This window comes from Perognathus longimembris, chromosome 23 (genome assembly GCF_023159225.1).
Source record: "Perognathus longimembris pacificus isolate PPM17 chromosome 23, ASM2315922v1, whole genome shotgun sequence".
Classification (NCBI taxonomy): domain Eukaryota; kingdom Metazoa; phylum Chordata; class Mammalia; order Rodentia; family Heteromyidae; genus Perognathus; species Perognathus longimembris.
Window position 1 is genome coordinate 19,180,867 of NC_063183.1, and position 27,920 is coordinate 19,208,786.

The 27,920-nt window shown below is 41.8% G+C and overlaps 1 protein-coding gene across 1 annotated transcript in view; it reads right to left on the reverse strand.

Moving 5' to 3' along the window:
- The window catches only part of Trip4 (thyroid hormone receptor interactor 4), a 60,841-nt gene that overhangs the window by 8,410 nt on the left and 24,511 nt on the right, over positions 1 to 27,920 (reverse strand). Inside the window, exons 8-12 of the mRNA XM_048332837.1 lie at positions 27,622 to 27,748; positions 26,699 to 26,886; positions 19,795 to 19,919; positions 16,910 to 17,001; positions 651 to 753 (exon numbers count right to left, since the gene is read on the reverse strand). Of these exons, the coding sequence (XP_048188794.1) occupies positions 651 to 753; positions 16,910 to 17,001; positions 19,795 to 19,919; positions 26,699 to 26,886; positions 27,622 to 27,748 (635 nt within the window). The remainder of the gene's footprint in view (positions 1 to 650; positions 754 to 16,909; positions 17,002 to 19,794; positions 19,920 to 26,698; positions 26,887 to 27,621; positions 27,749 to 27,920) is intronic.

Sequence of the window (27,920 nt, forward strand, 5' to 3'; positions counted from 1 at the left end):
GGTAATGGCTTCCACTTCCATCATAAGGTGGGGTAAGGCATGTATGTTCTCTTAACTAACAAGTAGCTTTTTTGTTTTGCTTTGGCCAGTCCTGGGGCTTGAACTCAGGGCCTTAACACTGTCTCTGGCTTCTTTTTTGCTCAAGGCTAGCACTCTACTACTTAAGCCATTTCTGGCTTTTTCTGTATGTGGTGCTGAGGAATTGAACCCAGGGCTTCATGTATAGGAGGCAAGCACTCTACCACTAGGCCCTATTCCCAGGCTGTATTTTTTCTTATTGTTTTGAGACAGGGTCTTACTATGTAGCCTAGGTTTACTTAACTTGAAATACTCCTGCCTTCCCAGGTGCTAGGATTCCAGGTGTATGTCACCATGCTCTCCTCAGTAACAAATAACACTTTAATGTCATAGGATTTTAATGGAAGTTTAGAGTGATTCACTGTCATGCCAATAACTATAGAACAAGGTTTTCTTTGGAAAGACTACACTGTACTTAATGTAACATTAAAGTTATTGATAAATATAACTGTATTATCCCTCCAACACTAGGGAGTCATAGAACAGAGCACAAGGCATTTTTAAAAAAAAAAAACAAAGACAAGATGAAAGACAAGAAGAGAAAATTACACCATCAAAGACTGCCAACTTACAGATTTTTGGATTTCCTTTGATAGGAAACTTCACGACCATTTCCTGGGGATTTTTGCAGATGAAAACAAATGGAGAATCAGATTCTTGACTCATATCTGGAAACTGCAAAATATAAAAATAAAAAAAAAATCCAGGCTAGTTGGGACAAATTCTGAATTTTAAAGCGCTCAAAGGATGTCCTAGATTTCACCTTAGCATTCGGCTTGAGAGTATATTCCATTTCTCAAATAAAGAGGATTATGCTTAACAAAGCAGGAAGAAACCACCATTCCACAGACCTTAGCCCAGTATTATGTAGCCCATTGTCTGCCTTCTCTGGCTTTCCATAGTGGGAAGCTTGCAATAAAGATGCCTGTTACCCTCCCAGGAGAGTCAGAACTGACCTTCCTTTTCATACAGGAAACTGGAACTGGGAGATTCAAAGGTCATTGGGAACATTTGGCATGCTCTAGGTTCGGGTAAACCTAAAGGAAGACTTAAGAAAAGGGGAAGCTTTTGTGGAAATTCTGCCAGAAAACAGCACATATATCCCTTGCTCTCATTGAAGGGAAGGTGATTCATACTGAGTATGGACATGTAAAAGCTGTTCTGCTGGATGAATTCCAGACCTACTTAGGGTGAAAGGTAACTGGGAGAGCAATTCTGAAAACTATTTACAAGTCTCCTTTGGATCTCTTATCACAAAACAAATTTCCCTGAGTACTTAGGACTTCTATTCTTTCTGTGAAACAGATATGGAATTTAAGCTAAGACTGTGTAGGCCCGGCAGTCACAATCTAAGAAAATTGGCTGGCAGAAAATGTTCCCCAATAATGTTGAAATTATCTGAAGTTTTACTATTTCTTATCTTAGGATGTCTTGTGTTTAGCATATTTGACAAAAATGAGTGATAGGCATCTGAATCAGACCTAACTGCCAGAGAAATTTTCCTCCTAGTAACTACTATTATAAGGTATGACTTTCCATTCCTATTCATCTGTTAAGAACTATGGGTCTAAAGTGAAAATAGAGGTTTCAATTAAGAAAAGAAAATGCAAATTTCTCAGTTTTGAAAGTATAAATAGGCTTTGTAAGAGGGATGCAGAAAGAAAGAGCAATAGATGAGGTTAATCTGGCTAAATTATAATATAATATATGCATGTGGGAATTACCATGGGAAAACACCTTATACAAGTAATATATGCTAGAAATGGGGGAAAGAAAGTAAAGAAAGTAACACAGGCTATGTTTGGGGGTAGGTTCTGGTGGGAGGGGGAAGTGAATGAGGGTGAATGTGGTTCAAGTACTTTATTTGTATGTATGAAAACAGAACAGTAGAACTTGCTGAAATTGTTTGAAGAAGGGGAGAGAGGAGTAAGGGAAAGAAACAGAGGGATGAGTTTGATCTGGTACATTGTTATTAAAGTGTCACATACATATCTACACTTTCCCCTTGTATAATCATTATATGCAAATAAAATAAAATCTGGGGCTGGGAATGTGGCTTAGTGATAGAGTGCTTGCTTAGCATGCATGAAGTCCTGGGTTTGATTCCTCAGTACCACATAAACAGAAAAAGCCTAAAGTGATGCTTTGGCTCAAGTGCTATCCTTGACAAAAGAAGCTCAGGGACAGTGCCCAGGCCCTGAGTTCAAGCCCCAGGACTGGCCAAAAAGAAAAAAAAAAAATCTCTTAGCTAGGCACTGGTGGCTCATGCCTATAATCTTAGCTATTTAAGAGGCCGAGATCTCAGGATCACAGTTTGTAGCCAGGGCAAACAGGAAAGTTGTGATAATCTAATCTCCAACTAACCACCCAAAAAAGCTGGAAGTGGGACTATGGCTTGAATGATAGAGGGCTAGTATTGAGCATATAAAAAGCTCAGGGACAGCATTCAGACCCTGAATTCAAGCTCTAGCATGTGCACACGTGCACACATGCACGTACGCACACACGCACACACACATACGCACGTACAAAAATCTCTTAAAAATAGTAAAACTGCTTTACTAAGAACTCTATGGTAATAATTGTAATACTGGAGAAAAACTGAACGTGTGTGTGTGTGGTACTGGGGCTTGAACTCAAAACCTAGGTGCTGAAGGTGTGTATGTGTGTGTATGGTACTTGAAGTGTGTGTGTGTGTGCGTGCGTGTGTGTGTGTGTGTGTGTGTGTGGTACTGGGGCTAAAACTAAGGGCCTGGGTGCTGTCCCTGAGCATTTTCACTCAAGGCTGGTGCTCTACCATTTGAGCCACTCCACCTTTGGCTTTTTGGTAGTTAGTTGGAGAAAGAATCTCAGAGACTTGGGGAAAAACAGGGGAAAAATGAGGGAGGAGGTAACAAATTGGATAAGAAATGTACTCACTGTCTTACATATGAAACTGTAACCCCGCTGTACTTCACTTTGGCAATAAAGAAGAAAAAAAAGAATCTCACAGACATTAATAGTCAGTTTGGGTTCAAACTGTGATCCTCAGATTTCAGCCTCCTAGAGAAGCTAGGATTATAGATATAAGGCACTGTTGCACAGCTCAAACAACATTTTGGTATGGGTATGGCATTACTTTGATTTTAAAAAAAAAGCTTATTATTAAGTACCAGCCATAGTAATACCACAGACAAGGTCAAAACATTCATGGTAGGAAAAAATAGTGATAAAAAGGTAAACCCTCTTATTTCCATATCCACTGACTCTATTTAGAACAGAAAAACAAAGGCCCTAATGTTATTGCTGGGTATTAAAAGGAAGCACTTGGGACTAGGAATGTGGCTTAGCAGAGTGCTTGCCTAGCATGCATGAAGCTCTGGGTTCGATTCCTCAGCACTACATATATAGAAAAAGCCACGGGCTGGGAATATGGCCTAGTGGCAAGAGTGCTTGCCTCGTATACATGAAGCCCTGGGTTCAATTCCCCAGCACCACATATAGAGAAAATGGCCAGAAGTGGTGCTGTGGCTCAAGTGGCAGCGTGCTAGACTTGAACAAAAAGAAGCCTGGGACAGTGCTCAGGCCCTGAGTCCAAGCCCCAACACTGGCAAAAAAAGAAAAGAAAAAGCCAGAAGTGGTGCCATGACTCAAGTGGTGCGTGACTCAGATGGTAGAGTGCTAGCCTTCAGCAAAAAGAAGCCAGAGACAGTGCTTAGGCCCTGAGTCCCAAGGCCCGGGACTGGCGAAATTAATTAATTAGCTAATTAATTAACAATAAAAGGAAGCATTCTACACAAGATCCTTGCTGAAGTGTATTGGCACAAATAAGAACAGAGATTAATGGAGATTTTTTTCCCCCTCCTTTTTAAAGAAAGGTCTCCCTATGCAGGCCAGGCTGGAATCCTTCCTCAGACTCCTCAGCAGGTATCACCACCATGCCCAGCCCCATGGAAATCTTTAAACCTACTGCAACAGAAGCCAAAGGAGCAGAAGTCACAATTACTATTTCTTCAATTCTCCTGTTTTTCCCCTCTCATGCTTTGGAGAATATCAAGGTGGAGGATAGTGCTGCTAGACTTTATAAGCTCTGTTTTTCCCAAACTACAAACCATCTCAGCCATTCTTTCCCCTTTCTTCAGCTTCGATATATCTCTCTATGGATCGATCCCATTAACACACATTCTCTAATGTCTGCCCTAAAGCAAAAAAAAAAAATCTCTCCAGATCCTACATCTTCCTCCAGCTAACCACCAATTTCTCAACTCTCTTTTACAATAAAATTAATCAGAAAATTATCTATCCACACTACTTTCAATTCTTTTTTTCTTTAATTCATGATAGACAGTCCTATTCCTTCACCAAAATTATTCTTTTTTTTTTGGTCAGTCCTGGGCCTTGGACTCAGGGCCTGAGCACTGTCCCTGGCTTCTTTTTCCTCAAGGCTAGCACTCTACCACTTGAGCCACAGTGCCACTTCTGGCCATTTTCTATATATGTGGTGCTGGGGAATCGAACCCAGGGCTTCATGTATAAGAGGCAAGTGCTCTTGCCACTAGGTCATATCCCCAGCCCCATGGTGATAAATTTAATAGTCAAATCTCAGTTGTTGTTGGTTTTAGTTGTTGTTATTGGTTGTGGGGCTTGAACGCAAGGCCTAGACCCTGTCCCTGAGCTTTTTCACTCAAGGATAGGCTTCTACCACTTTGAGCCACAGGCCCACTTCCAGTTTTGGGGCGGTTAATTGGAGATGTCTCACAGACTTTCCTGCCTAAGCTGGCTTTGAATCCCAATCTGTAAATCTCAGCCTCCAGAGTAGCTAGGATTACAGGTGTGAGCCACCAGTGCCCGGCTCTCAGTTATTTTAGTTACCTGTAAGTAACTTGATGTTAAGAGACCAAACCTTAGCATTGCATATGCTAGTAAGGACTCTACCACTGATTCCTTGCCTGACAGAACTGTACAGCCTCCCTCTTACTGACTTTCCTGCTCAGGCTGGCTTTAAACCATAATTCTCAGATTTCAGTCTCTTGCCTAGCTAGGAGCTACTGTGGCGTGAGCCACCAGTAGCTGGCTTGCCTTTCTCTTTGACCTCCAGGATATCATTTTCTTCCTGGTTTTGTTACTATGCTGACTGTTCCATTTCTCTGGTCTTCAAATGTGGCAGGGGGCAGGACTTCGATCCCTTCATTGTCTACATTTACAACTGTGTTGAGCTCCTTCAGCCTCAAAGTAAAAAAATATCCATCTGTAGCCTGGTATAGATGGCTCATGTCTATAATCCTAGACACCCAGAAAGCTGAGATCTGAGAATCATGGTTCAAAGACATCCCAAGCAGTTAAGTCCCTAAGACTCTTATCTCTAAGCACCAAAACAGCCAGAAGTGGAACTGTAGCTCAAGTGGTAGAGTGCTAGCTTTGAGCAAAAGAGCTCAGGCTCAGGCCCTCAGTTCATATATCGAGGAAAAAGCTAGAAGTGAAAGCATGGCTCCAGCTATGAGTCAAAAAACTAAGTGAGAATAAGACATGCTGAGTTCAAGCCCCAGTAAACAAACAGAAAAAAAAAAAAAAAAAAAAAACCAAGCTGGGCACTGGTGGCTCATACCTGTAATCCTGATTACTCAGGAGGTTGAGACCCGAGGATCATAGTTCAAAAGCCAACCTGGACAGAAAAGTCTGTGTGACTCTTATCTCCAATAATGTACTCAGAAAAAGCTGAAGTTACACTGTGACTCAAATGGTACAGTGCTAGCCTTGAGCACAAAGAGGCTCAGGGACAGTGCTCAGACCCTGAGTTCAGGCCCCAGGATTTGGCAGGGAGGGGGTGCAAGTCCCAAACAGACAAACAAACAAAAAATGTTAAGTTCAGAGTTCCCAATTGAATTTTAAATTCAAGTTCCTTTGAACACTCCTTTTCCCAGTACTACCAATGACCTTCAGGGACTTACAAGAAACCAAGGTGAGGAACAAAGCACGGAGTAAAGAAAGGAAGGCCTGTGCAATGGGAGAAGCCACTTGTTCACCTTATCAAATACACTAAGTCAAGTCAGCTTGGCAGAGCCTCAGCTCCTCCACAGGGGCCGAGACACCAAGGAGCACATTCCACACTAACAAGTCAGGGGTATAACAAAGACACCTTTGTTTTGAGAGTCCAAAGACTAAAATGCAGCTGACCCAGAGAGAGTAAATTAAGAAGAGGTTGGTGAAGAATGTGGATAAGATCTGATGTCACAAGCAGTTTAAGGAAGATGGTAGGCTAATGATCACTGTTATGACATGTTAGGGAATACCAATTCTAAAATCAAGAAAACGCCCAAATTTGGTTAATTAAAAAAAAAAAAGACTCTTCAGGTAGTTTGTTGGTGTTCATAAAGCTGTCTGATTTCCAGCCTGAGGAGCTGGGCCTACTCTTCTTTCATGCCTCATAAGTTTCATAGCTGTCTAACATAACAGGTAATTAACTACTAAACAGTCATTTTCTTCTCCACCCAAGGGAAATTGTTCACCAGCCATCTAGAAAACATTTCTTTTGCCATTTTCATAAGAGAGAAAGAAATGGCTCATATTTTTTTAGTCATTACTAAGATTTAGAGCCAAATGGGCAGTTTTGCCCAACTCTGAAAGCCTCCACTTAGTTCTTGCACTAAAATGATCAATAACTCTAAACTATGTCACTTTTCACAACAAATCCCCAGATGACCTATATATCTTCTACCTGTCTCCAGAAGGAAGACTAACAGCTAAAGCAAACAGTTAAAAAATAACTCACTGATGAAGAATGTGTACATGCTGCAGCTTTTCTTGGCTTGAACTTTAGGGAACTAGATAGGACAAGCAATCAGGCTCTGGAATCTAGTTAGCTGAAAACTGACTCCAAGAAGATCAAGGTGATAATACTCGGAAAGAGAAGGAAGTAAGTGTGACAAAGACAGAGGCCACAAACACAACAGATCCAAAGAAGCACTTCCTGAAAGCAGCTGTATTCTCAGATAAATGGCTCTCATTTACACTTTTCTTCAAATGAATTCAAGGTATTCACAGGATAACTATGCTGGAAGATAAAAGTATTATATTCTTGTAGCAGGGTAGCATACTAATCATGATACTCTGACTACATGGACTAGATGACTTCTGTATCTGACTACTGTTGAATAAAGCTGTCAGCTGTTCCAAAGTCAGATAGCTGAACTCTCATATGCCAGTACCTAACTCATGCCATGTGCCCAGTATCAAGGAGGAGACAGGAGAGGATACTGGGAGGGGGGGAGAAAGGGGAGAGAGAGAGAGAGAGAGACAGAGAGACAGAGACAGAGAGAGACAGACAGACAAGAGACAGAGAGAGAGAGAGAGAAAGACAGACAGAAAAGAGACAGAGGCAGACGCAGCGGCAGAAGCAGACTGCCTCTAAGGACTTGAAGGAAAGAAAATTTATTTCTCATAGGATGGGATCCCAAAAGACTTTCTTAAAAGATGGCTTTGATAGACTGGGAATGTGGCCTAGTGGCAAGAGTGCTTGCCTCGTATACATGAAGCTCTGGGTTTGATTCCTCAGTACCACATATATAGAAAAAGCCAGAAGTGGCGCTGTGGCTCAAGTGGCAGAGTGCTAGGCCTTGAGCAAAAAGGAAGCCAGGGACAGTGCTCAGGCCCTGAGTTCAAGCCCAGGACTGGCAAAAAAAAAAAAAAAAAAAAAGAAAAGAAAAGAACTGGCCAAAAAAAAAGAGGCAAAAAAAAAAAAAAAAAAAGATGGCTTTGAGTTAACCTTGAAAAAAATAGTAATAAGGAGCTGGGGATATGGCCTAGTGGCAAGAGTGCTTGCCTCATATACATGAGGCCCTGGGTTCAATTCCCCAGCACCACATATACAGAAAATGGCCAGAAGTGGCGCTGTGGCTCAAGTGGCAGAGTGCTAGCCTGGAGCAGAAAGAAGCCAGGGACAGTGCTCAGGCCCTGAATTCAAGTCCCAGGACTGGCAAAAAAAAAATTATACTATTTATTACTTTTTTTTTTTTGCCAGTCCTGGGGCTTGGACTCAGGGCCTGAGCACTGTCCCTGGCTTCTTTCTGCTCCAGGCTAGCACTCTGCCACTTGAGCCACAGCGCCACTTCTGGCTTTTTTCTATATATGTGGTGCTGAGGAATCGAACCCAGGGCTTCATCTATATGAGGCAAGCACTTTACCACTAGGCCATATTCCCAGCCCCACATAGTATAAAGTTTGATCTGCTATTATGTGCCCTGATGACTATATGTTATTTTTTTTAACTCTACAACAAATCTAAACAAGAAAGAAGAGAGAACTTAAAACTGAAAGTTAGGAGTCAGAGGTGTGTCAGCCAATGAGCAAAAGTGTCCTATACCAAGTTTGGAACCAAAACAAAACTGAGAGTTAAAATAACTTTGTAACATTGGTGAGTAAATGGTAAAATTAGGGCTTTGCACTTCAAGTGGCCTTCTTTAGGTGGTAAGAAAGCATAAAAAGGAGAGGATACAATGTGATGAAAGGCACAGGTGGGAATTTGGGGCCTGTGTGGATGATGGTGGCAAGCCAGTATACTGAAGGAAGTGAGTGAAGGAGAAGTAGGGAGTATGAAGGGACAGCTAGGTGTGGTCAGAAGATAGATAGCCCAGAATGATAAGCTACAAAGGTCAGATCTATTTCTGTGCTGAGAGTGGAGGAAAGGGGAGGAGAGCCTTGAAGGTTTTTATGAGGCAATAACTGATAAAGAGCCTTGCCTGAGGAAAACTCATTGCCAGTAGTGTGAAAGATGCATTGAAGTGTAGACATTCAAAAGATCTCTTTTAGGATGATGCCAGTGGAATAAGACTAGAGAGGAGAAGGGTGTTTTGTTGTTGTTGTTTTTTTTTGTGTGTGTGTGTTTTTCGGGGGGGGGGGGCAGTCCTGGGCCTTGGACTCAGGGCCTGAGCACTGTCCCTGGCTTCTTTTTGCTCAAAGCTAGCACTCTACCACTTGAACCACAGCGCCACTTCTGGCCGTTTTCTATTTATGTGATGCTGGGGAATCGAAACCCAGGGCTTCATGTATACGAGGCAAGCACTCTTGCCACTAGGCCATATTCCCAGCTTGCCAGAGGTTTAATGTAGGTAGAATCCACCAATTTGTCTTTTAACTTAAAGTAAACCAGTGCTTTGAGGAAGAGGTTTCCTAGATGTGGAAGAAATCGGCTGTGGCCTTGCAGTCTTCTTGTACTCTATTCAACCTTCTTCATTTATCATCTCGTCTACTGTACCATAAAAGTGACAAATTATCTCCTAAGATTTTATTAGTCAGAATGTGATAAGCATGCATTTAGTATGTATTATTGACTGCCTGTCACTGAAATAGGGTGTGGTGCTGCATATCCTTAATTATAATACTCAAGAGGCTGAGGCAGAAGGATTTCAAGTTCCAGACAAACCTGGGCTATAAAAGTGAGTTCGAAGCCAGTCTGGGTTGTATAGCAAGACCTTCTCCTGGGGAGGAAAATAAAACAAAAAAGACTGGACATGGTCCCACACATCTGTAATCGCAGGTACACAGGAGGCGACTGGGAGGATGGCAGCTCCAGGCCAGCTTAGGAACAAAGTTAGCAAGTCCCCCATCTCAACTTAAAATAGGATGGCATAGGCTGAGGAGACCCTATTGAAAACCAGTTAAACAAAAGACCCCTCTATATAAGTAATGAAAGCTAATAAAAAAATAAGTAAGCAAACAAAATTGCTGGGCATGTGACTCAAATGGTAAAACACCTGCCTAGCAAGCAGAAGGCCCTGAGTTTCAAACACCAATACCACCAAAGACTTTGGATCCAGAGTTTTCATAGAAATTTCATTCCTTCTAGTTTTCGGTTTGTGTATGTGTGTGCCCCATCCTGGGACTTGAACTCAGGGCCTAGGCACTGTCTCATAGTTTTTCACTCAGAGCTAGTGCTTTATCTCTTGAACCACAGCTCCAATATTTGTTTGTTAATCAGAGGTAGTCTCATGGAAATTCCTGCCCAGGTTGGCTTCAAACCACAATCCACTGAGCTCAACCTGCTGAGTAGCTAGGATTAAAGGAGTGAGCCACTGGTGCCCCTCTTGTCTGTCACTTCTCGCTCTCCCCTCCAGGGTCTCACTATGCAGTGATATAATCCTTCTGCCTCAGCATTAACTTTGTACTTCTGTACTCAATAATTTTAGTTTCTGCTCTTAAAAATGGGCTGGGAATATGGCCTAGTGGTAGAGTGTCAGCCTTGAGCAAAAAGAAGCCAGGGACAGTGCTCAGGCCCTGAGTTCAAGCCCCAGGACTGGCAAAAAGTAAAAATAAAACAAAATGAAAAACAGAAGGGAAGGGAAAGAGGGAAGGAGGGAGGGAGGGAGGAAGGGACATGGCTCAAGTAGTAGAACACTTGACACAATCACAAGGCTCCAGATTCAATCCCAAATACTGCAGTACATGAGCATGAGCCTGACCCTGAACATACACATATACCTTAAACCATTTTCAAATGGGTACTCAATACTCAGTTTGTTTTTGCAGTGTTCAGGATTGAACCCAGAGCACTGCAATTGCTAGGCAAGCATTCTACCATATATGCTAAATCCCCAACCCAAGACAGAATACTCAGACCTAGAAACTCCGGTAATCATTCTACTCTTCATTAAAATTCTGAAGACACATTCTCTACCATACTCAAGTGAGCTGTGATTTTAAAGAATTGCTTGGGGTTAGGCTAGGTGGTGCCATACATTTTTTCTCTTTGTTGGACTTAGATATAGACTTAGATATAGCAGCCCTCATGATCCCTTAGGAGTCTTCTGAAGTCTAGTTGGTAGATTTTCTCAGTACAACAGAGGACTTTTTTTTTATTCCAGTGCTAAGAATCAAACACAGGGCATCACACATGCTAGGCAAGTACTCTATCACTGAGCTCTAGCCTCAAATGCTCACATATTTTAAGAGACTAGCTGCTGGGTACCAGTGGCTCATGCCTGTAATCCTAGCTATATGGGGGGCTGAGATCTGAAGACCAAGGTTCAAAGCTAGCCCAAGCAGCAAAGTCTTTAATAATCTTATCTTCAATTATCCACCAAAAAGCCAGAAGTAGAGATGTGGCTCAAGTGGTAGCACATCATTAAGCCTTGAGCAAAAAAGCTCAGGGACAACGCCCAGTTCAAGCCCAAGGACCAGCATAGGCAAAAAAAAAAAAAAAAAGTAATTGATTGGGGATGTGGCATGGCATGAGGATAGAGTGCTGGCCTAGAAAGTTCTAGGCCCTGAGCTCAAGTCCCAATATTTGAAGAGAGACAGAGAGGTACAGACACAGACACAGACACAGACACAGACAGAAAGAAATTGAGGGACTTTACATTTTCAATGCTAATGCCTGGTTGGCTATTCCTTCATTTTCTAGTTTCTCACTTCTTAGGCTCACAGACAAAAATCCATTAGTGAAAGAAGCTGATGATTTCCGCACATGAAGTTCTACTTGTAATCTTCCTGAAGATCTCTGTGGTTTAGATGCTCTTACAGAAGATGGAACAACTAATACTCTCTTCTGTACTAGAAGACTACAATTCTATTGTTGGTGTCAATTGCTGTCAATAGGAACCCAATAGAATCGTAATTCTGCATAATTCCTTGAAGATAGGTGTTTACTATTACAAAAGCCATGTGATCAAATGAACTAAAGGGTCAGAAATTTGGCAGAAGAGGAATGGATTCCGTTCAGGAGAAAGAGAATAATCAATACCCTTGGAGGTTTCAGACAAATCAGATTTTCCTTGGAAGGCAGGAATATAAATAGTACAAACCTAACACAGACACACAGAAACAAAAGCCACCAATTCAACTTTTGTTTGAAAACTTGTTAGGTCTAGAGAACACTTCACAACCACAGCTGCTAATGGTTATAGATTTGGCAATCAAATGTCTTTTAGAAAAAAAAAAAAGTTTTAACTGCCTTACTATTGAGGTTACAAACCACAGCCTTGATGCATTGTTGCAGTCAACATCCTCCCTGCTGATTTTGAGAGCTTACATCTGCTGCTGGCAGATAAAATGCTGGCAAACAGCATGAGCTCCTTCCAGAGGCTATAGGAGAAGCTTTAAGGAAAGGGCTCTGATCTACCTTTCTCCAGTAGTCTTATCTATTTGTACCATGCCTATCTACCCTGTCTAGGTAGGTTCCCTTACATTACTCAGGAAGGCTGATGATCTGGTGGCAATTTATTTTATTGGCACAAATTAAGCATACTGGCCAAACTAGTATTGAAAGATAAAAGAGATATTTTTAGCTTAGGAGAAAGCATGCTAAACACATATTTTTAATAATTTATTTATTAATTAAACAAAAATTTTTTGACAAGGTGTTGTGCAAAAGGGGTACAGTTACATAGTAGGGCAGTATGTACGTTTCTTGTGATATCTTACACCCTGTTTTTCTTTCCCTTCCCTAGGTCAGGTAGACATATATACAATACACAGTATACCAAAAACATATACAGTAGCCATGTGGCCTACGCCAAATAAAATTTGCCTAGGGCTTTAAATATAATGTCTACAATAGACAATATGTCGACAATAGTCTTTTTTTTTTGCCAGTCCTGGGCCTTGGACTCAGGGCCTGAGCACTGTCCCTGGCTTCTTCCTGCTCAAGGCTAGCACTCTGCCACTTGAGCCACAGCGCCCCTTCTGGCCGTTTTCTGTATATGTGGTAGTGGGGAATCGACCTAGGGCTTCACGTATGGGAGGCAAGCTCTCTTGCCACTAGGCCATATCCCCAGCCCCGACAATAGTCTTAGATGACCGTACATACATAGCTTTTGAGCTATTGTGGTCCACTGAGAGGTTAATTTTTGACCTTTATATGTTGAGTCATTTTTTGATTTTAGTTACATAATGTAGGGTCGCTGACCCAAACCTGTGGGAAATACCATTTGACAAGATGTTTTTGGTTTCATAGACCTGGTCTCTACTGTCTCCCCCTACCCCCACCTTAACAGTCATATATCAGGGACATGATATGATGCCCCTTTGTTTTCTGTGTTCTAGGCTTGCCTCGCTCAACATTATTTATTCGAGTTCTGACCATTTCCCTGTGAATACCAATATTTCATCATTTCTAATCGCTATATAATATTCCATTGTGTATAGGTACCATATTTTTTGGATCCATTCATCTGTGGAGGGGCATCTGGGTTGTTTCCATATTTTGGCTATTGTGAATTGTAAACACATCTTTTTTTTTTTTTTTTGGCCAGTCCTGGGCCTTGGACTCAGGGCCTGAGCACTGTCCCTGGCTTCTTCCCGCTCAAGGCTAGCACTCTGCCACTTGAGCCACAGCGCCGCTTCTGGCCGTTTTCTGCATATGTGGTGCTGGGGAATCGAACCTAGGGCCTCGTGTATCCGAGGCAGGCACTCTTGCCACTAGGCTATATCCCCAGCCCCTAAACACATCTTTTTTGTAAAGCCATTTATACTATAATGCACTTGGTTCTAAAACTCACATGAACGAAAAACTCTTTTGTCTTTATTTTTTAAAGAGTAGTAAATGGTCACTGTATGCCAAAAATAATGAGGACTTAGTGTATTTTAATTTGTCAGAGACAAGCTAAGAATGTGAGGTCAGAAGTAAATTGCTGAGTTTCTTCAGGGAAGGAATAAAGTACAGAACAAAGTAAATGTGATCCAAGTCACATAGGAAGTTAATTTTGGTTGAAATAAAAATGATCAGATACACACTGGTTCATAAAGAAAACATAACTTAGCTGGGTGATAAGAATAAAGTGTTGTACAGGGTGCCAGTGATTCACGCCTGTAAGTCTGCCACTAAGGAGGCTGAGATCTGAGGACAGAAGTTCAAAGCCAAACTGGGCAAGAAAGTCTGTGAAATCCTTATCTCCACTTAACCACCACAACACAGAAGGAAAGTTGTGGTAGAGTGCCAACCTTGAGTAAGAAAGATAAGGCCCTGAATTTAAGCTTCAGTACCAGTGCACGCACATGTACATACACACGCATGCATGCACACACACATACACGCATGCATGCACATGCACACACACACATGCATGCATGCACATGCATACACACACACATTTGGACTAGCTAGAGAAGTAGCTCAGGTGTATAGCAACTGCTTAATACACACAAGCCCTGGACTTGGTCCCTAGTACAACCAAAAATAAAAAGATTTGAGAAAACTGCACCTATCACAGAGCAATAATACATATGAAGAGATTAAAGGCTCTGAGAAGTTTTAGGGTAAACAAATTGGTTTAATCTAAAGGTATTTGTCACATTTATGTATGTATGTTTGAGAGGACAATTATGCCATGAAACATTTTGGAAAATGCTACTAAATGGATTTTGTTCCTCAATTCTTACTTCTTCAGAAACAATGAGCTGGTAGAGCACTTGCCCTAGAGAGTTATAGAGGTTGTATAATCATAACATACAAGGTGATTCCGTTTCTCACATCACAAAACTCTAGTTCAGAGACAGATGGATTATTAGCAAGGATGATCTAGATGTTTTCAAAGAGGCAACCAAATACCAAAGCTACAATCTTTTTATTGTAGTTGTTGTTTTTGATGTGCTTTGAATTGAACCCATGGCCTTGTGTATGCTAGCAAGCACTCTATCACTGATCTACATAACTAGCCCCCAAAGCTATGACCTTTAAAAGTCATAACATCCATAACCAAGAAGTAATACCAAAATATGGCTACTGTCCATGCTACCCTCAGATGATGGCAAAATGCCAAAGAAAAGCTGATGACCATGGGGAAATGGTATGGAATTCCTGTGTTCCATGAAGTATTTTGGTAGATTCTAATGTCATACATAAGAGAAATTTATAAGGAGAGTTGCCAGGACCTCCAGCTGGGAACATAAGGGAGGATTCTTACACTTTTACAAGCTGCTTTCAGCAATTCAAGACATAAAACATAATGTACGTTCAAGGAAGAGCATCATGCTGACCTCCAAGAGGGTTATCCCTGATAAAGCAAAAAGCTATGTTTTGTTAGATTTATAATTCTTATAAGCCTCGCAGTACTCACACACATTAAAATTGCAGTTTCCTATCCTCTATACAATCTGGGGTAGAAAGAAGATTGGTTCACTGTCCAGAGATTGAAATCAAATCATTTGACCTTGTATCAGGTAGCACTTTGTTTGACTGATAAATGAGAAAACAGAGCAGGGCCCCTTGCCAAAACCACTGTCCAAACCCGATGCAGCTGGATTCTCTTTTATAATGCAAATACAACATGAAATGAACAAAATGCATTAAGTCAGACTAAGCTGTTAATGACTGAGTCTCTAAAACTTTAAAGCCTACACTAATGAGGTACTTCTGTAATTATTAGTTCTGGACTATAATAAAAGGGGGAGGAGGGAAAAAGACAATGGGAGTGGCTTGCTTAGTAGTAAAGCGCTTGTCTAGCAAGTGTCAGGCACTAGTTTTGATTGCTAGAACAAGAAAAAAATGTAAACAAATCAGAAAAACAAAGAATTTACCAAAAAAGTTTAAGTTGAAATATATGCTAAGCACACAGTGGTTAGAAAACCCATTGCCTAAAGTGACTGTACAAAGAATAGGAAAACATTGTTAGATAAGACTTGCTCTGCTTCAAGGATGGACTATTCTTTTTTTTTTTTTTTTTTTTTGCCAGTCCTGGAGCTTGGACTCAGGAGCTTGGACTTCTGGCTTTTTATACATATGTGGTGCTGAGGAATAGAACCCAGGGCTTCATGTATATGAGGTGAGCACTTTGCCACTAGGCCATATTCCCAGCCCCCAGGGATGGACTATTCTTGCTTGGATTTTTACCAAGCTGAGCCTAACTATAAAAACTCTAGGCTGTATGCCGGTGGTTCACACCTGTTAATCCTAGCTGTTAGGAAGGCTAAGATATAAGGATCATGGTTTGAAGCCAGTCCCAGCAAGAAAGTTCACAAGACTCTTATCTCCAATTAAGCACTAAAAAAGCCAGAAGTAGGGCTGGGGATGTGGCCTACTGGTAGAGTGCTTGCCTCGCATGCATGAAGCCCTGGGTTTGATTCCTCAGCACCACATATACAGAAAAAGCTGGAAGTGGAGCTGTAGCTAAAGTGATAGAGTGCAAAAAGAAGCCAGGGACGGTGCTCAAGCCCGGAGTTCAAGCCCCAGGACTGGCAAAAAAAACCAAAACAAAACAAAAAAGCTAGAAGTAGAGCTGTAGCTTAAGTGGTAGAGTGCTAGCCTTGAGTGAAAAAGCTCACGGACAGTGCCCAGGCCCTGAGTTCAAGCCCCAGGACTGGCAAAACAACAAACAAAAACAAAACAAAAAAAAACCCCGAAAAACCCTCCACTTCTCAGGAAGTTTTCAATGACACTAAAGTCCTCTGACTCCCCCTACTGTTCAGAAATGTGCTTTGGTCATGTCAGTTCAATCCTTAAGTGACCAAAAATTAAAAACACATACATATATACACTTATACATGCACAGTCTCAGTGTGTCACAGTTAAAAAAAAAAAAATCAGCCGGGTGCCAATGGCTCAGACCTGTAATCCTAGCTACTCAGGAGGCTGACATTTGAGGATCAAGGTTCAAAGCCAGTCCTGACAGGAAAGCTCATGAGACTCCTATCTCTAGCCATCAGAAAACTGGAAGTGGTGCTATGGCTCAAAGTGGTAGAGTACTAGCCTTGAATGAAAAAGCTCAGGGACAATTCCCAGGTTCAAGTCCCACGATCAACAAAAAAATAAATTAAAAAATCAAGAGCTCAAACACATTCACCAATCATGAGTTCAATATGCTGGGCTGAATGCTTCAGAAAAAGTAGTAAGAGGCATCTGCCCCGACAAGTAGGCTTTACTTACCTGCTCCTTAAATTGCTTCTGGGACAAGCATTCAGTCAGGTCCACACATCCCAGAAGACAACCTGATGGATAGTCGTTTGGAAATTCCACATCTGAAACAAGAATAAGAAAAGGATTGGATTAATTTCCTTCTTTGTGACCCTGAAACTCAAGAATCTGTTTTCAATTCTGAATAACTTTTTCCATTATCTCTTTGCAGACATAAGGAAAGCAATGATGTTTTTATTTGGCACAACTCAATGTATTTTGGCAAAAGAAAAATACAAACAAACAAAAAAAACCTAGTGAGAGGCTTGTTTTGTTTTCTATCCACATGTTAAGGTGGGGAATTTTTTTCCTTTAGGAAAGCTCTTTATACCATCAAATTTCAAGGGTGCTACAAAGTTCATGCTAAACAAATCCTACTATACTCAGCTGAATCGGACTGAGGTTTGGTGGTGATGGGTTTTAGAAACAACAAAAGGTAGCTACAAGAACAAGAGAAAAACCATTAAAATGTGGAGAAAAAAACAATATCAAGAATATAAGGGGCTGGGACATGGCCTAGTGGCAAGAGAGCTTGCCTCGTATACATGAAGCCCTGGGTTCAATTCCCCAGCACCACATATAGAGAAAACGGCCAGAAGTGGCGCTGTGGCTCAAGTGGCAGAGTGCAAGCCTTGAGCAAAAGGAAGCCAGGGACAGTGCTCAGGCCCTGAGTGCAAGGCCCAGGACTGGCCAAAAAAAAAAAGAATATAAGAATGTCAGAACACAAATTTAAAATAAACCAGTCATATCAGTCACAACAGAAATATATGTTTTAAGGAAGCATGCATTTTTGATACCTAGTGGTTACTTTAGCTTGGTTTCTCTTTTTTTTTTTTTTTTTTTTTTTGGCCAGTGGTAGGGCTTGAGCACTGTCCCTGGCTTCTTTTTGCTCAAGGCTAGCACTCTGTCAACTTGAGCCACAGCGCCACCTCTGGACTTTTCTACATATGTGGTGCTGAGGAACTGAACCTAGGGCTTCATGTATACGAGGCAAGCATTCTTTCCACTAGGCCATATTCCCAGCCCCACTTGGTTTCTTTTTTAAAGGTAGTTCTATAATTATGCTTTCATGTCTGGCATTGGTGGCTTACCCCTATAAACCTAGCTATTCATGCGGCTGAGATCTGAGGATCACTGTTCAAAAGCCAGCCTGTGCAGGAAAGCCCAAGAGACTTTTATCTCCAATTAACCACACCCAAAAAGCCAAAAATGGAGCTGAGGTTCAAGTAGTAGAGAAAGCTAAGAGACAGTACCCAGCTTGAGCCTGAGCTCAAGTTCTAGTACTGGCGTGTGTGCGCATGTATGGGCACGCGTGCGTACGCACGTACACATGCACATACACAATTATGCTCCCATTCTGCCTTCAAAACAGATGTATGATTTGGATAAAAGGAAGGAAACAGGATGCCCTAAGGTCAGAAGAGGTTTTTTTTAGGACCTAATAAGGGGGTGACTACTAAAATTCTCTGCTGGGCTGGGAATATGGCCTAGTGGCAAGAATGCTTGCCTCATATACATGAAGCCATGGGTTCGATTCCCCAGCACCACATATATAGAAAACAGCCAGAAGTGGTGCTGTGGCTCAAGTAGCAGAGTGGCCTTGAGCATAAAGAAGCCAGGAACAGTGCTCAGGCCCTGAGTCCAAAGCCCAGGACTGGCAAAAAAACCAAAACAAACAAACAAAAAAGCTTGCCTCATAAAATTCTCTGCTTAAGTGAATCAAGCTTGATTTATCCATGTCTGATAATAGGGGTCAATATGGGGTCAACTCTTTCCAAAAAAGATTCTTGGCTGGGCACTGGTGGCTCACAGCTGCAATCCTAGCTATTCAGGAGGCTGAGATCTGAGGATCATGGTTCAAATCCAACCCAGGCAAGAAAGTCCATGAGACTCATGGCCAATTAATCACCAGAAAACTAGAAGTGGCATTTTGGCTCAAAGTAGCAGAGTGCTTGCTTGAGCAAAAGGGCTCAAGGACAGTGTCCAGGCCCTGAGTACAAGCCCTACAAAGATTCTTACTGTGATTTTTTTTTCCATCTAAAGATCACAGTTATAGGAATTATTTAACCTTTGTAAAAAAAAAAAGATGGAGGTCTTTCTCAGACACAATTAAAATTAGTTGATGTTTGTATTATTATTATTATTATTATTTTTTTGGCCTGTCCTGGGGCTTGAACTCAGGGCCTGAGCACTGTCCCTGTTTTTTTTTTTTTGCTCAAGGCTAGCACTCTCTACTACTTGAGCCACAATGCCACTTCACAGTGCCACTTCTGGCTTTTTCTATATATGTGGTGCTGAGGAATCGAACCCAGGGCTTCATGTACGCGAGGCGAGCACTTTACCACCAGGCCATATTCCCAGCCCTGATGTCTGTATTTTTAATGTGTGTGTGTGTGTGTGTGTGTGTGTGTGTGTGTGTGTGTGTGTCCTGGGCACTGTACCTGAGCCTCTTTGTGCTCAAGGCTAGTGCTCTACCACTTTAGCTTCAGCTCTACTTGCGGTTTTCTGGTGGTTAATTGGAGGTTAAGATTCTCATGGATTTTCCTGCCTGGGCTGGCTCTGAATGATCCTCAGATCTCAGCCTCCTCAGTATTCAGGATTACAGGTGTGAACCACTAGCAAAAAACTAGTTAGTTGATTTCTGGTATTGGAAACTGAGAGATTTATTGTACTCTTGAGGTAACAAATGGTTTGAACAGCTGCCTATGATTTTCCCCTAGCAAACTAATAAACCTGTACAAGGTTTAAAAATCCTCTTTAGCCAAGATAAGGTCACAGGAAGAAAGAGTGAAAGATGAATGTCAATCAATGACTTCTCTCCCCAGAATAAGACTGAAAGGAGAATACATGGCTGTTACCTTTCCCACGAAGAAGGCGATAGGTAGCCTGAAGTTCTGAGACTTCTTGAGGGGAGGGTTTTTTGCCTGTGGCTGCTATCCAAAGTCGTCCTCGGTGGGGAGTGTACCAGGATCTTCCCTCCACCCTTAAACAAATACAAATTTAGTAGAAAGGGTCTAAATTCTAGTTTCCTGGAAGAGGAAACATAATATACAACAAACACTATTGCAAACAATAGAAGATAGCTCACTAAGAGGAATTCTTTTGTGAAAAACACTTTTGTCCCACAATACCTTTCCCTTGAGGATGAACCCTGTTCTTTAATTTCTCCTGTCAGCAGAACAAAGACAGTTATTTACTTCTTGGCACCTGATTTCAGACCTGGAACCCTCACTTATATTGGGACTTCTACAATCTAAACTCTGTTTTTAAGGTATATAAATTGACATGCAGGTAAGAAAAATCTTCTTCAAGTGGAAAGTGAACTTTTTCCCAGAAGATTTGTTGATCTATCATCCAATCTGACAGAAAATCCTTGTGCACACCTCATTCCCTAAGAATGGTATTTATAATTACTATTTAATAGAATCCAAGTAAATAAAAATAAACTTTGCCACTACACCTGTATACATATTCTAATTCATTTATATAGGGTTATATTCAATGTGGACAATAAAATAACTTGTAACTAGTCTGGAAGAATTTTTATGTAGAATAACAGAATGGAATCAAGAGGGGGCTGGAATGTGCCTTAGCAGTAGAGTGCTTGCCTAGCATGCATGAAGCCTGGGTTCAATTCCTCAGTACCACAGAAAAAAAGGGAAACGGCACTGTGGCTCAAGTGGTAGAGTGCTAGCCTTGAGCAAAAAGAAGCCAGGGACAGTGCTCAAGCCCTGAGCTCAAGCCCCAGGACTGGCAAATAATAATACATTCAAGAGAATTTAATTACTTTGCCATTTTAAAATATTATTATTATTATTATAAAGGTGATATACAGAGATGTTACAGGTTAATAAGTTAGGTAAGAGTACATTTCTTTTTTTCTTTTTTTTCTTTTTGCCAGTCCTAGGCCTTGGACTCAGGGTCTGAGGCCTGTCCCTGGCTAGCACTCTGCCACTTAAACCACAGAGCCACTCCTGACCAATTTCTATATATATGTGGTGCTGGGGAATTGAACCCAGGGCTTCATGTATACGAGGCAAGCACTCTTGCCACTAGGCCATATTCCCAGCCCCAGTACATTTCTTTTTGAACAATGTTATTCCTTCCTTTTTTCTCTTCCAGTACTTTGCAATTTTTCATGACCTACAGAAGATGCTTCATTTTACTTCCTATAACAATTACATGGGGGTATTGGGATAATCACTTTTTCTTTTCTTTGTTTCTGGCCAGTGGGCTAGGAACTCAGAGCCTAGGTGCTGTCCCTGAGCTGTTTTGTTCAAGGCTAGGGCTCTACCACTTGGGCCACAGTGCCACTTCTGGCTTTTTTGAGTAGTTTATTGGAAATAAGAGTTTCATGGCTGCTGGGCACTGGTGGCTCACATCTGTAATCCTAGCTACTCAGGAGGCTGAGTTCAAAGCCAGCCCAGGCAGAAAAATCCGTGAGACTCTTATCTCCAATTAACCACCATAAAAACAGAAGCAGCATTGTGGCTCAGGTAGCAGAGCACTAGCCTTGAGCTAAAGAGCTCAGGGACAGTGCCCAGGCCCAGAGTTCAAGACCCATGACAGAAAACTCCCGACCCCCCAAAAAGCTCATGGAGTTTCCTGCCTGGGCTGTCTTTGAACCTTGATCCTCAGCTCTCAGCCTCCTGAGTAGCTAGGATTACAGGCTTGAGTCACTGGGTCCAGCCAAAAGATTCTTAACATAAAGTAACCAGCAAAAAGCTAGAAGTGAAAGTGTGACTCAAGTAGTAGAGCACCAGCAGTGAGCAAAAAGGCCAAATGAGAACACAAGGCCTTGAGTTCAAACATAATACTGACACAATAAGAAGAAGAAAAAAAGAGTTACTGGGTAGGACCATTGCCCACTGTATTTCTGTGGGATAAGGTGGTTGTAGAATGGTTGTAGTTCTTTTCAGTGAGAAAATCTTAGTAACAAGAGATCCAAAATTAAGATGAGACATGTGTAAACATTCTGATTCCCTTAGCAGAGGTAAGCTATTTGCTTTTCTCCTTTGGAAAAGGGAGACACATAAATTGGAGAGAACTGAATGAGAGAACAGACATCTGAAAGTACGGTTGTCCTGGAGCAAAATCAGATTCACACATACATTTCAAAGCCAAAGCAAGAAAGCCTAACTTCAGCAGGAGAAGAAAACTATAGTGTACCTCAGTCAAGGAGAGAAATGAAAGCAAATAGTTCAACTACCACCATAGAAATGGCTGATCCTAAGTGCTCATAACTGTTATTTCCAGAAAGTAGGGAAATGACTGTGAAGTTTGTGCAACAGAATGCAAAGAGGACCTGGTAAACCTGAATGATTTGAGTTCTGTCTTTGTCACTAACTACCTTGGTGATTCTGAGCAATCTACTTTACGTTGGCCTGCCTCAGGGTCTTCATTTGTCAGACTGTGATACTGCGCTGATCAGGCTTAGAGAGCTACTGCCTTAAAAATTAAAATTCTAGGCTAGGAGTCTGTGGTTCATGCCTGTAATCTTAGCTACTCAGGAGGCTGAGATCTGAGGATCCCAGTTCAAAGCCAGCTCAGGCAGTGAAGTCCATCAGACTTACCTCCATTTAGCCACCAAATAGCTGGAAATGGAGCTATAAAAGCCAAGGAACAGCACCCAGGCCCTGATTTCAAACTCCAGTACAGGCACTAAAAAAATAAATAAGCCAGGCGTCAGTGGCTCACACCTATAATCCTAGCTACTCAGGAAGTTGGGATATGAGTACTGAGGTTCAAAGCCAGCCCAGGTAGGAAATTCTGGGAGACTTTTATCTCCAACAAAGTACTCAAAAAAGCTGGAAGTGGCACTGTGGTGCGCATGGTAGAGCACTCGCCTTGAGCAAAAGAAGCTCAGAGACAGCACCTAGGCCCATAGTTCAAGTCCCAGGACCAGAAAATAAATAAATACAATAAAGTTCTTCTTTTTTTTTTTTTTTTTTTGGTTGGTTGTAGGGCTTGAACTCAGGGTCTAGGCATTGTCTCTGAGCTCCTTTGCTCAAAACTAACACTCTACCACTTTGAGCCAGAGTGACACTTTGGTTTTTGAGTGGTTAATTGGAGATAAGAGTCTTAGAGGACTTTTCTGCCTGGGTGGCTTTGAACCATGATCCTTCAGATCTCAGTTTCCTGAGTCACTTGTGTCCAGGCTAAATTCTATTTATTAAAAGTTTTTTAGGGGGCTGGGAATATAGCCTAGTGGTAAAGTGCTCGTCTCATATGCATGAAGCCCTGGGTTCGATTTCTCAGCACCACATATATAGAAAACGGCCAGAAGTGGCGCTGTGGCTCAAGTGGCAGAGTGCTAGCCTTGAGCAAAAAGAAGCCAGGGACAGTGCTCAGACCCTGAGTTCATGGCCCAGGACTGGCCAAAAAAAAAAAGTTTTTTACGGCTGGGAATATGGCTTAATGGTAGAGTGCTTGCCTAGCATGCATGAAGCCCTGGGTTCGAGTCCTCAATACCACATACAAATAAAAAGCCAGAAGTAGTACTGTCCTTCAAATGGTAGAGTGCTATCCTTGAGCAAAAGAAGCCAGGGACAGTGCTCAGGCCCTGAGTTCAAGCCTCACGAATGACAACAACAAAAAAAGAAGTGGCTCTTGGGCTTCAAGTGTCAGAGCAATAACCTTGAGCAAAAGAGGTCAGTGACAATGCCCATGCCCTGAGTTCAAGTCCTAGGACAAGAAGAAAAGTACCTCCCAGACTTATTCACCCGGGTTGGCATGGAACTGTGATCATCATATCTCTGCCTCCTGTGTAGCTTCAATCATAGAATGAGCCACAGGCATTTGATCCAGAAGATTTACTTCCAAAGATGAAAAATTTAGATTCCTATCGTTTTTATGGGTTTAGATCTTTCTGGATGCATTTGTCTATCTGCTACAGCATCTATCTAATCTATCTATCTACCTACCTGCCTACCTACCTATCTATGATCTAGTATTGAATATTAAATCCAGGACCTTGTGTAAATAAGATCCTTACTACAGAGTTACATCTTAGACCTTTAATAGCCTCCAATTCACTACTTAGCCTCAGAGTAGCCAGGATTGCAGACCCATACCATCATACCCAGCTTCATTTCATTCTTTAAGCGAGTCAGTTAAAAAAAAAAAAAAAAGACCATAAAGCCATGCAGTTGTGGCTCATGTCTGTAATCCTCGCTACTCAGGAAGCGGAGATCTGAGGATCAAGGTTCAAAGCCAGGTAGGACAGAAAAGTCTCTAAGATTCTTATCTCAAATTAACCAGAAAAGTGATGGAAATGGAGCTGTGACTTAAGAGATAGAATACCAGTCTTAAGAGACAAAGCTCAGGGACAGAGCCCAGGACCTAACTCCCAAGTCCCAGTAGTAGCACCAAATAACAAAAAAACCACACACACACAAAAGAAAAGAAAACCTACAATGATTTCTGTTAATTTTATTTTGGCCAGTCCTGGGGCTTGAACTCAGGGCCTGGGTACTGTCCCTGAGCTTCTTTTGCTCAAGGCTAGCACTCTACCACTTGAGCCATTGTGCCACTTCTGGCTTTCTGTTTTATGTGGTGCTGAGGAATCGAACCCAGGGTTTCATGCATGCCAGGCAAGCACTCTATCGCTAAGCCACATTCTCAGCCCAAGTTAAAGTTTTTTTGGAGTTGTTTTTTTGCCAGTCCTGGGCCTTGAACTGAGGGCCTGAGCACTGTCCCTGGCTTCCTTTTGCTCAAGGCTAGCTCTCTGCCACTTGAGCCATCGCGCCACTTCTGACTGTTTTCTATATATGTGGTGCTGGGGATTTGAACCCAGGGCTTCATGTATACAAGGCAAGCTCTCGGGGCTGGGGATATGGCCTAATGGCAACAGTGCCTGCCTCATATACATGAGGCCCTGGGTTCGATTCCCCAGCACCTCATATACAGAAAACGGCCAGAAGTGGCGCTGTGGCTCAAGTGGCAGAGTGCTAACCTTGAGCAAAAAGGAAGCCAGGGACAGTGCTCAGGCCCTGAGTCCAAGTCCCAGGACTGGCCAAAAAAAAAAAACAAGGCAAGCTCTCTTGCCAGTAGGCCATATTCCCAGCCCCCTAAGTTAAAGTTTTTAATTAATTTAAAAATTAAAAGTGCTAGGCACTGGTGGTGATTTATGCTCACAATCCTACCTACTCAGGCGAGCTGAGGATTGAGTAGGAGATCTGACAACTGCAGTATAAAGCTGGTCCAAGCAGACAAATCTGAGGGGCTCTTTTCTCCAGATAACCAACAAAAAGCCAGAACTATAAAAGCCAAAACTAGGGCTGGGAATATGGCCTAGTGGCAAAAGTGCTTGCCTCGTGTACATGAAGCCCTGAGTTCAATTCCTCAGCACCACATATATAGAAAACGGCCAGAAGTGGCACTGTGGCTCAAGTGGTAGAGAGCTAGCCTTGAGCAAAAAGAAGCCAGGGACAGTGCTCAGGCCCTGAGTCCAAGGCCCAGGACTGGCAAAATAAAATAAAATAAATAAAAAATAAAAGCCAAAACTAGAGGCATAGTTCAAGTGGTAGAACATTAGTCATGAGCAGAAAAAGCCAAGCAGGAACACAAGGCCTTGGGATCGAAGTATAACTCAGTGGTAGAGAGCTTGCCTAGCAAGCATGAGGCCTTCTGTTTAAAACTAGTACTGCGAAAAAAAAATTTTTTTTTAAACAACCTACCAATGAATCAAAAGCAATAAAAAGAAATAGAGCTGTAGTCCTAGCTAGTTGAAAGGCTAGGTGACCACTTGAATCCAGAAGCTCAAGACTAGCCTGAGCATCATAGCCAGATCCTGTCACAAAAAGAAAAATTACTAACAAGTCCTGGTGGCTCATGCCTGTAATCCTAGCTACTTAGGAGGCTGAGATCTAAGGATTGTGATTTGAAGCCAGCCCGAATAAGAAAGTCCTATCTCCAATGAACCACCAGGAAATCAGAAATGGAGCTGTGTGGCTCAGAGTGGTAGAGCACTAGCCTTGAGCAAAAAAGCTCAGGGACAGTGCCTAGGCCCTGAGTTCAAGCCCCACAACTGATGAGAGAGAGAAAGAGAGAGAGAGAGGAGGGAGGGAGGAAAAATAACTATACTACCATTTAGTATTGTTTATGTACATATACATACATACACACCACATGTACACACTTATTTTAAAAATTTCTTTTTGTTGTTGGTAGTAGGGCTTGAAATCAAGGTCTTGTGATTGCTTAGGCAGGTATTCTACTACTGAGCTATTGCTCCAACCTCTTTTGGTCCATTCAGCTCTTTGCCTGGACGGCCCTGGACTGTGGTCCTCCTATTCCCCATATCACTGGAATGATGGGTGCACACCATCACACCCAACCTTTGTACTTTCCCTGTAGCCTGGGATAATAGTTGAGTATCACTTCACTAAGACACTGGTTGAGATGGACTCTTCTGGATGTCTTTCTGTCTGTCCTTGCCTGAAATTATGCAGTCTCTATCTAGTAGTACTCACTGGCTTTTGCTTGGCTAAATTATTTTTTATTTGAGACAAGGTCATGCTAATGTAGCACAAACTAACATCAAACTCTTGATCCTACTCTATCAGCCTCCCAAGTACCAGGATATAGGTATGTATCACCATATCAGGCCCTATTGAAAGACCTGTACACTGAAGAATATTATAAATCATCACTAGATTAGAGAAAATAAGTTCCAATCTTAAGAGTAACATAAACTTGATTTAGAATAAAGTTCATGTTACTTTAAGGAATTTCACTGCCATGATTCATTTGCATTCTTACCTTTTAATCCCTCTAACAAGGAAAGAAGCCCAGGGCTGATGCATAGAGAGACACCAGCCACCATCAAAGCCTTCCTGGAATTCTTGATCCTGGATTCGCAACTGATGCTGACGTAAATTGAACTCTAATCCCATTCCTGCTGAATGGAAAGCCTTCTTCTGTGAGGATGTACTTGTTTGGTCTACCCACTATACAGGGAAAATAAAACAAAAGAGAAGATATAATTCTTCCATGCAAGGGAATAACCTGGGGAAGGTAGTAAAGTGAGGTCAATAATAATAATGAGAAAATCATACTAGGAATATTCCTTTAGAATATATTAGCCTATCTTTCACTGAAACAAAGCCAAAAAAGAGTAGAGATAGTATAAATTCAGTAGGAGTCAGTTATGATGACAAAGTCCCATCTTAGAGATAACTACTAGAATAAAATGTCTGCACATAATGCTTCCAATTCCAGTGATGATACAATACAACTATCATAGCAAAAAAGCTGTAATTGTATTTGATAATAAAAAGAATAACAATGAGTGAGCAAATTAATAAAGCAGTCTATGAACTCCCCATATCCTATAAAAGGTGGTGCTGGGGATCCAGAACAGGATCTCCCATATGCTAAGTAAGCAATCCACCACTAGTTGCCCCCTCAAGCCCTACTAGGGCGAGTAGCAGGGCATTAACAATTGAACTCAGTGCTCCCATACATCATGGCAAATGCTCTACCACGTGAGCCACACCCTCAGTCCTACACCCTCAGACCTCTTGTCTAAAGTCCTACAGTAATTTAGGACCAGAGGATTAAGGTTGATGTGTGTGTTGAGAGAACAGACTGGCATCTAAAGTCTAACAAATAAGTACCCTTGAAAGGAGAAATATTTGGAGCCCAAATTCTAGCATTATCAGTGAACAGAAAGGTATAACAACCTGTGGAGGAGACTGGTACAGGTTGGGGTTTACTAGAACTCCCAAAGGCTCGTCAGAAGATGTATCCAGTTTGATCAGCGATTGGTTCAAGGTTCCATTGGAAATGGCTTGTATTGTCTCATCTAACCTGTGATAACAAACCAAAGAGATGCAAGAATTGTAATGTTCTATGTTCTGAGTCCTTACCACCAACAGGAAACTTTTTAGTAGGAATAAGATCAGTTTACATACACAAATATTAAAGAGAAACTGAGCAAAGCATTAAAGAAACAAAAAATCAACCATACAATTCAATACAA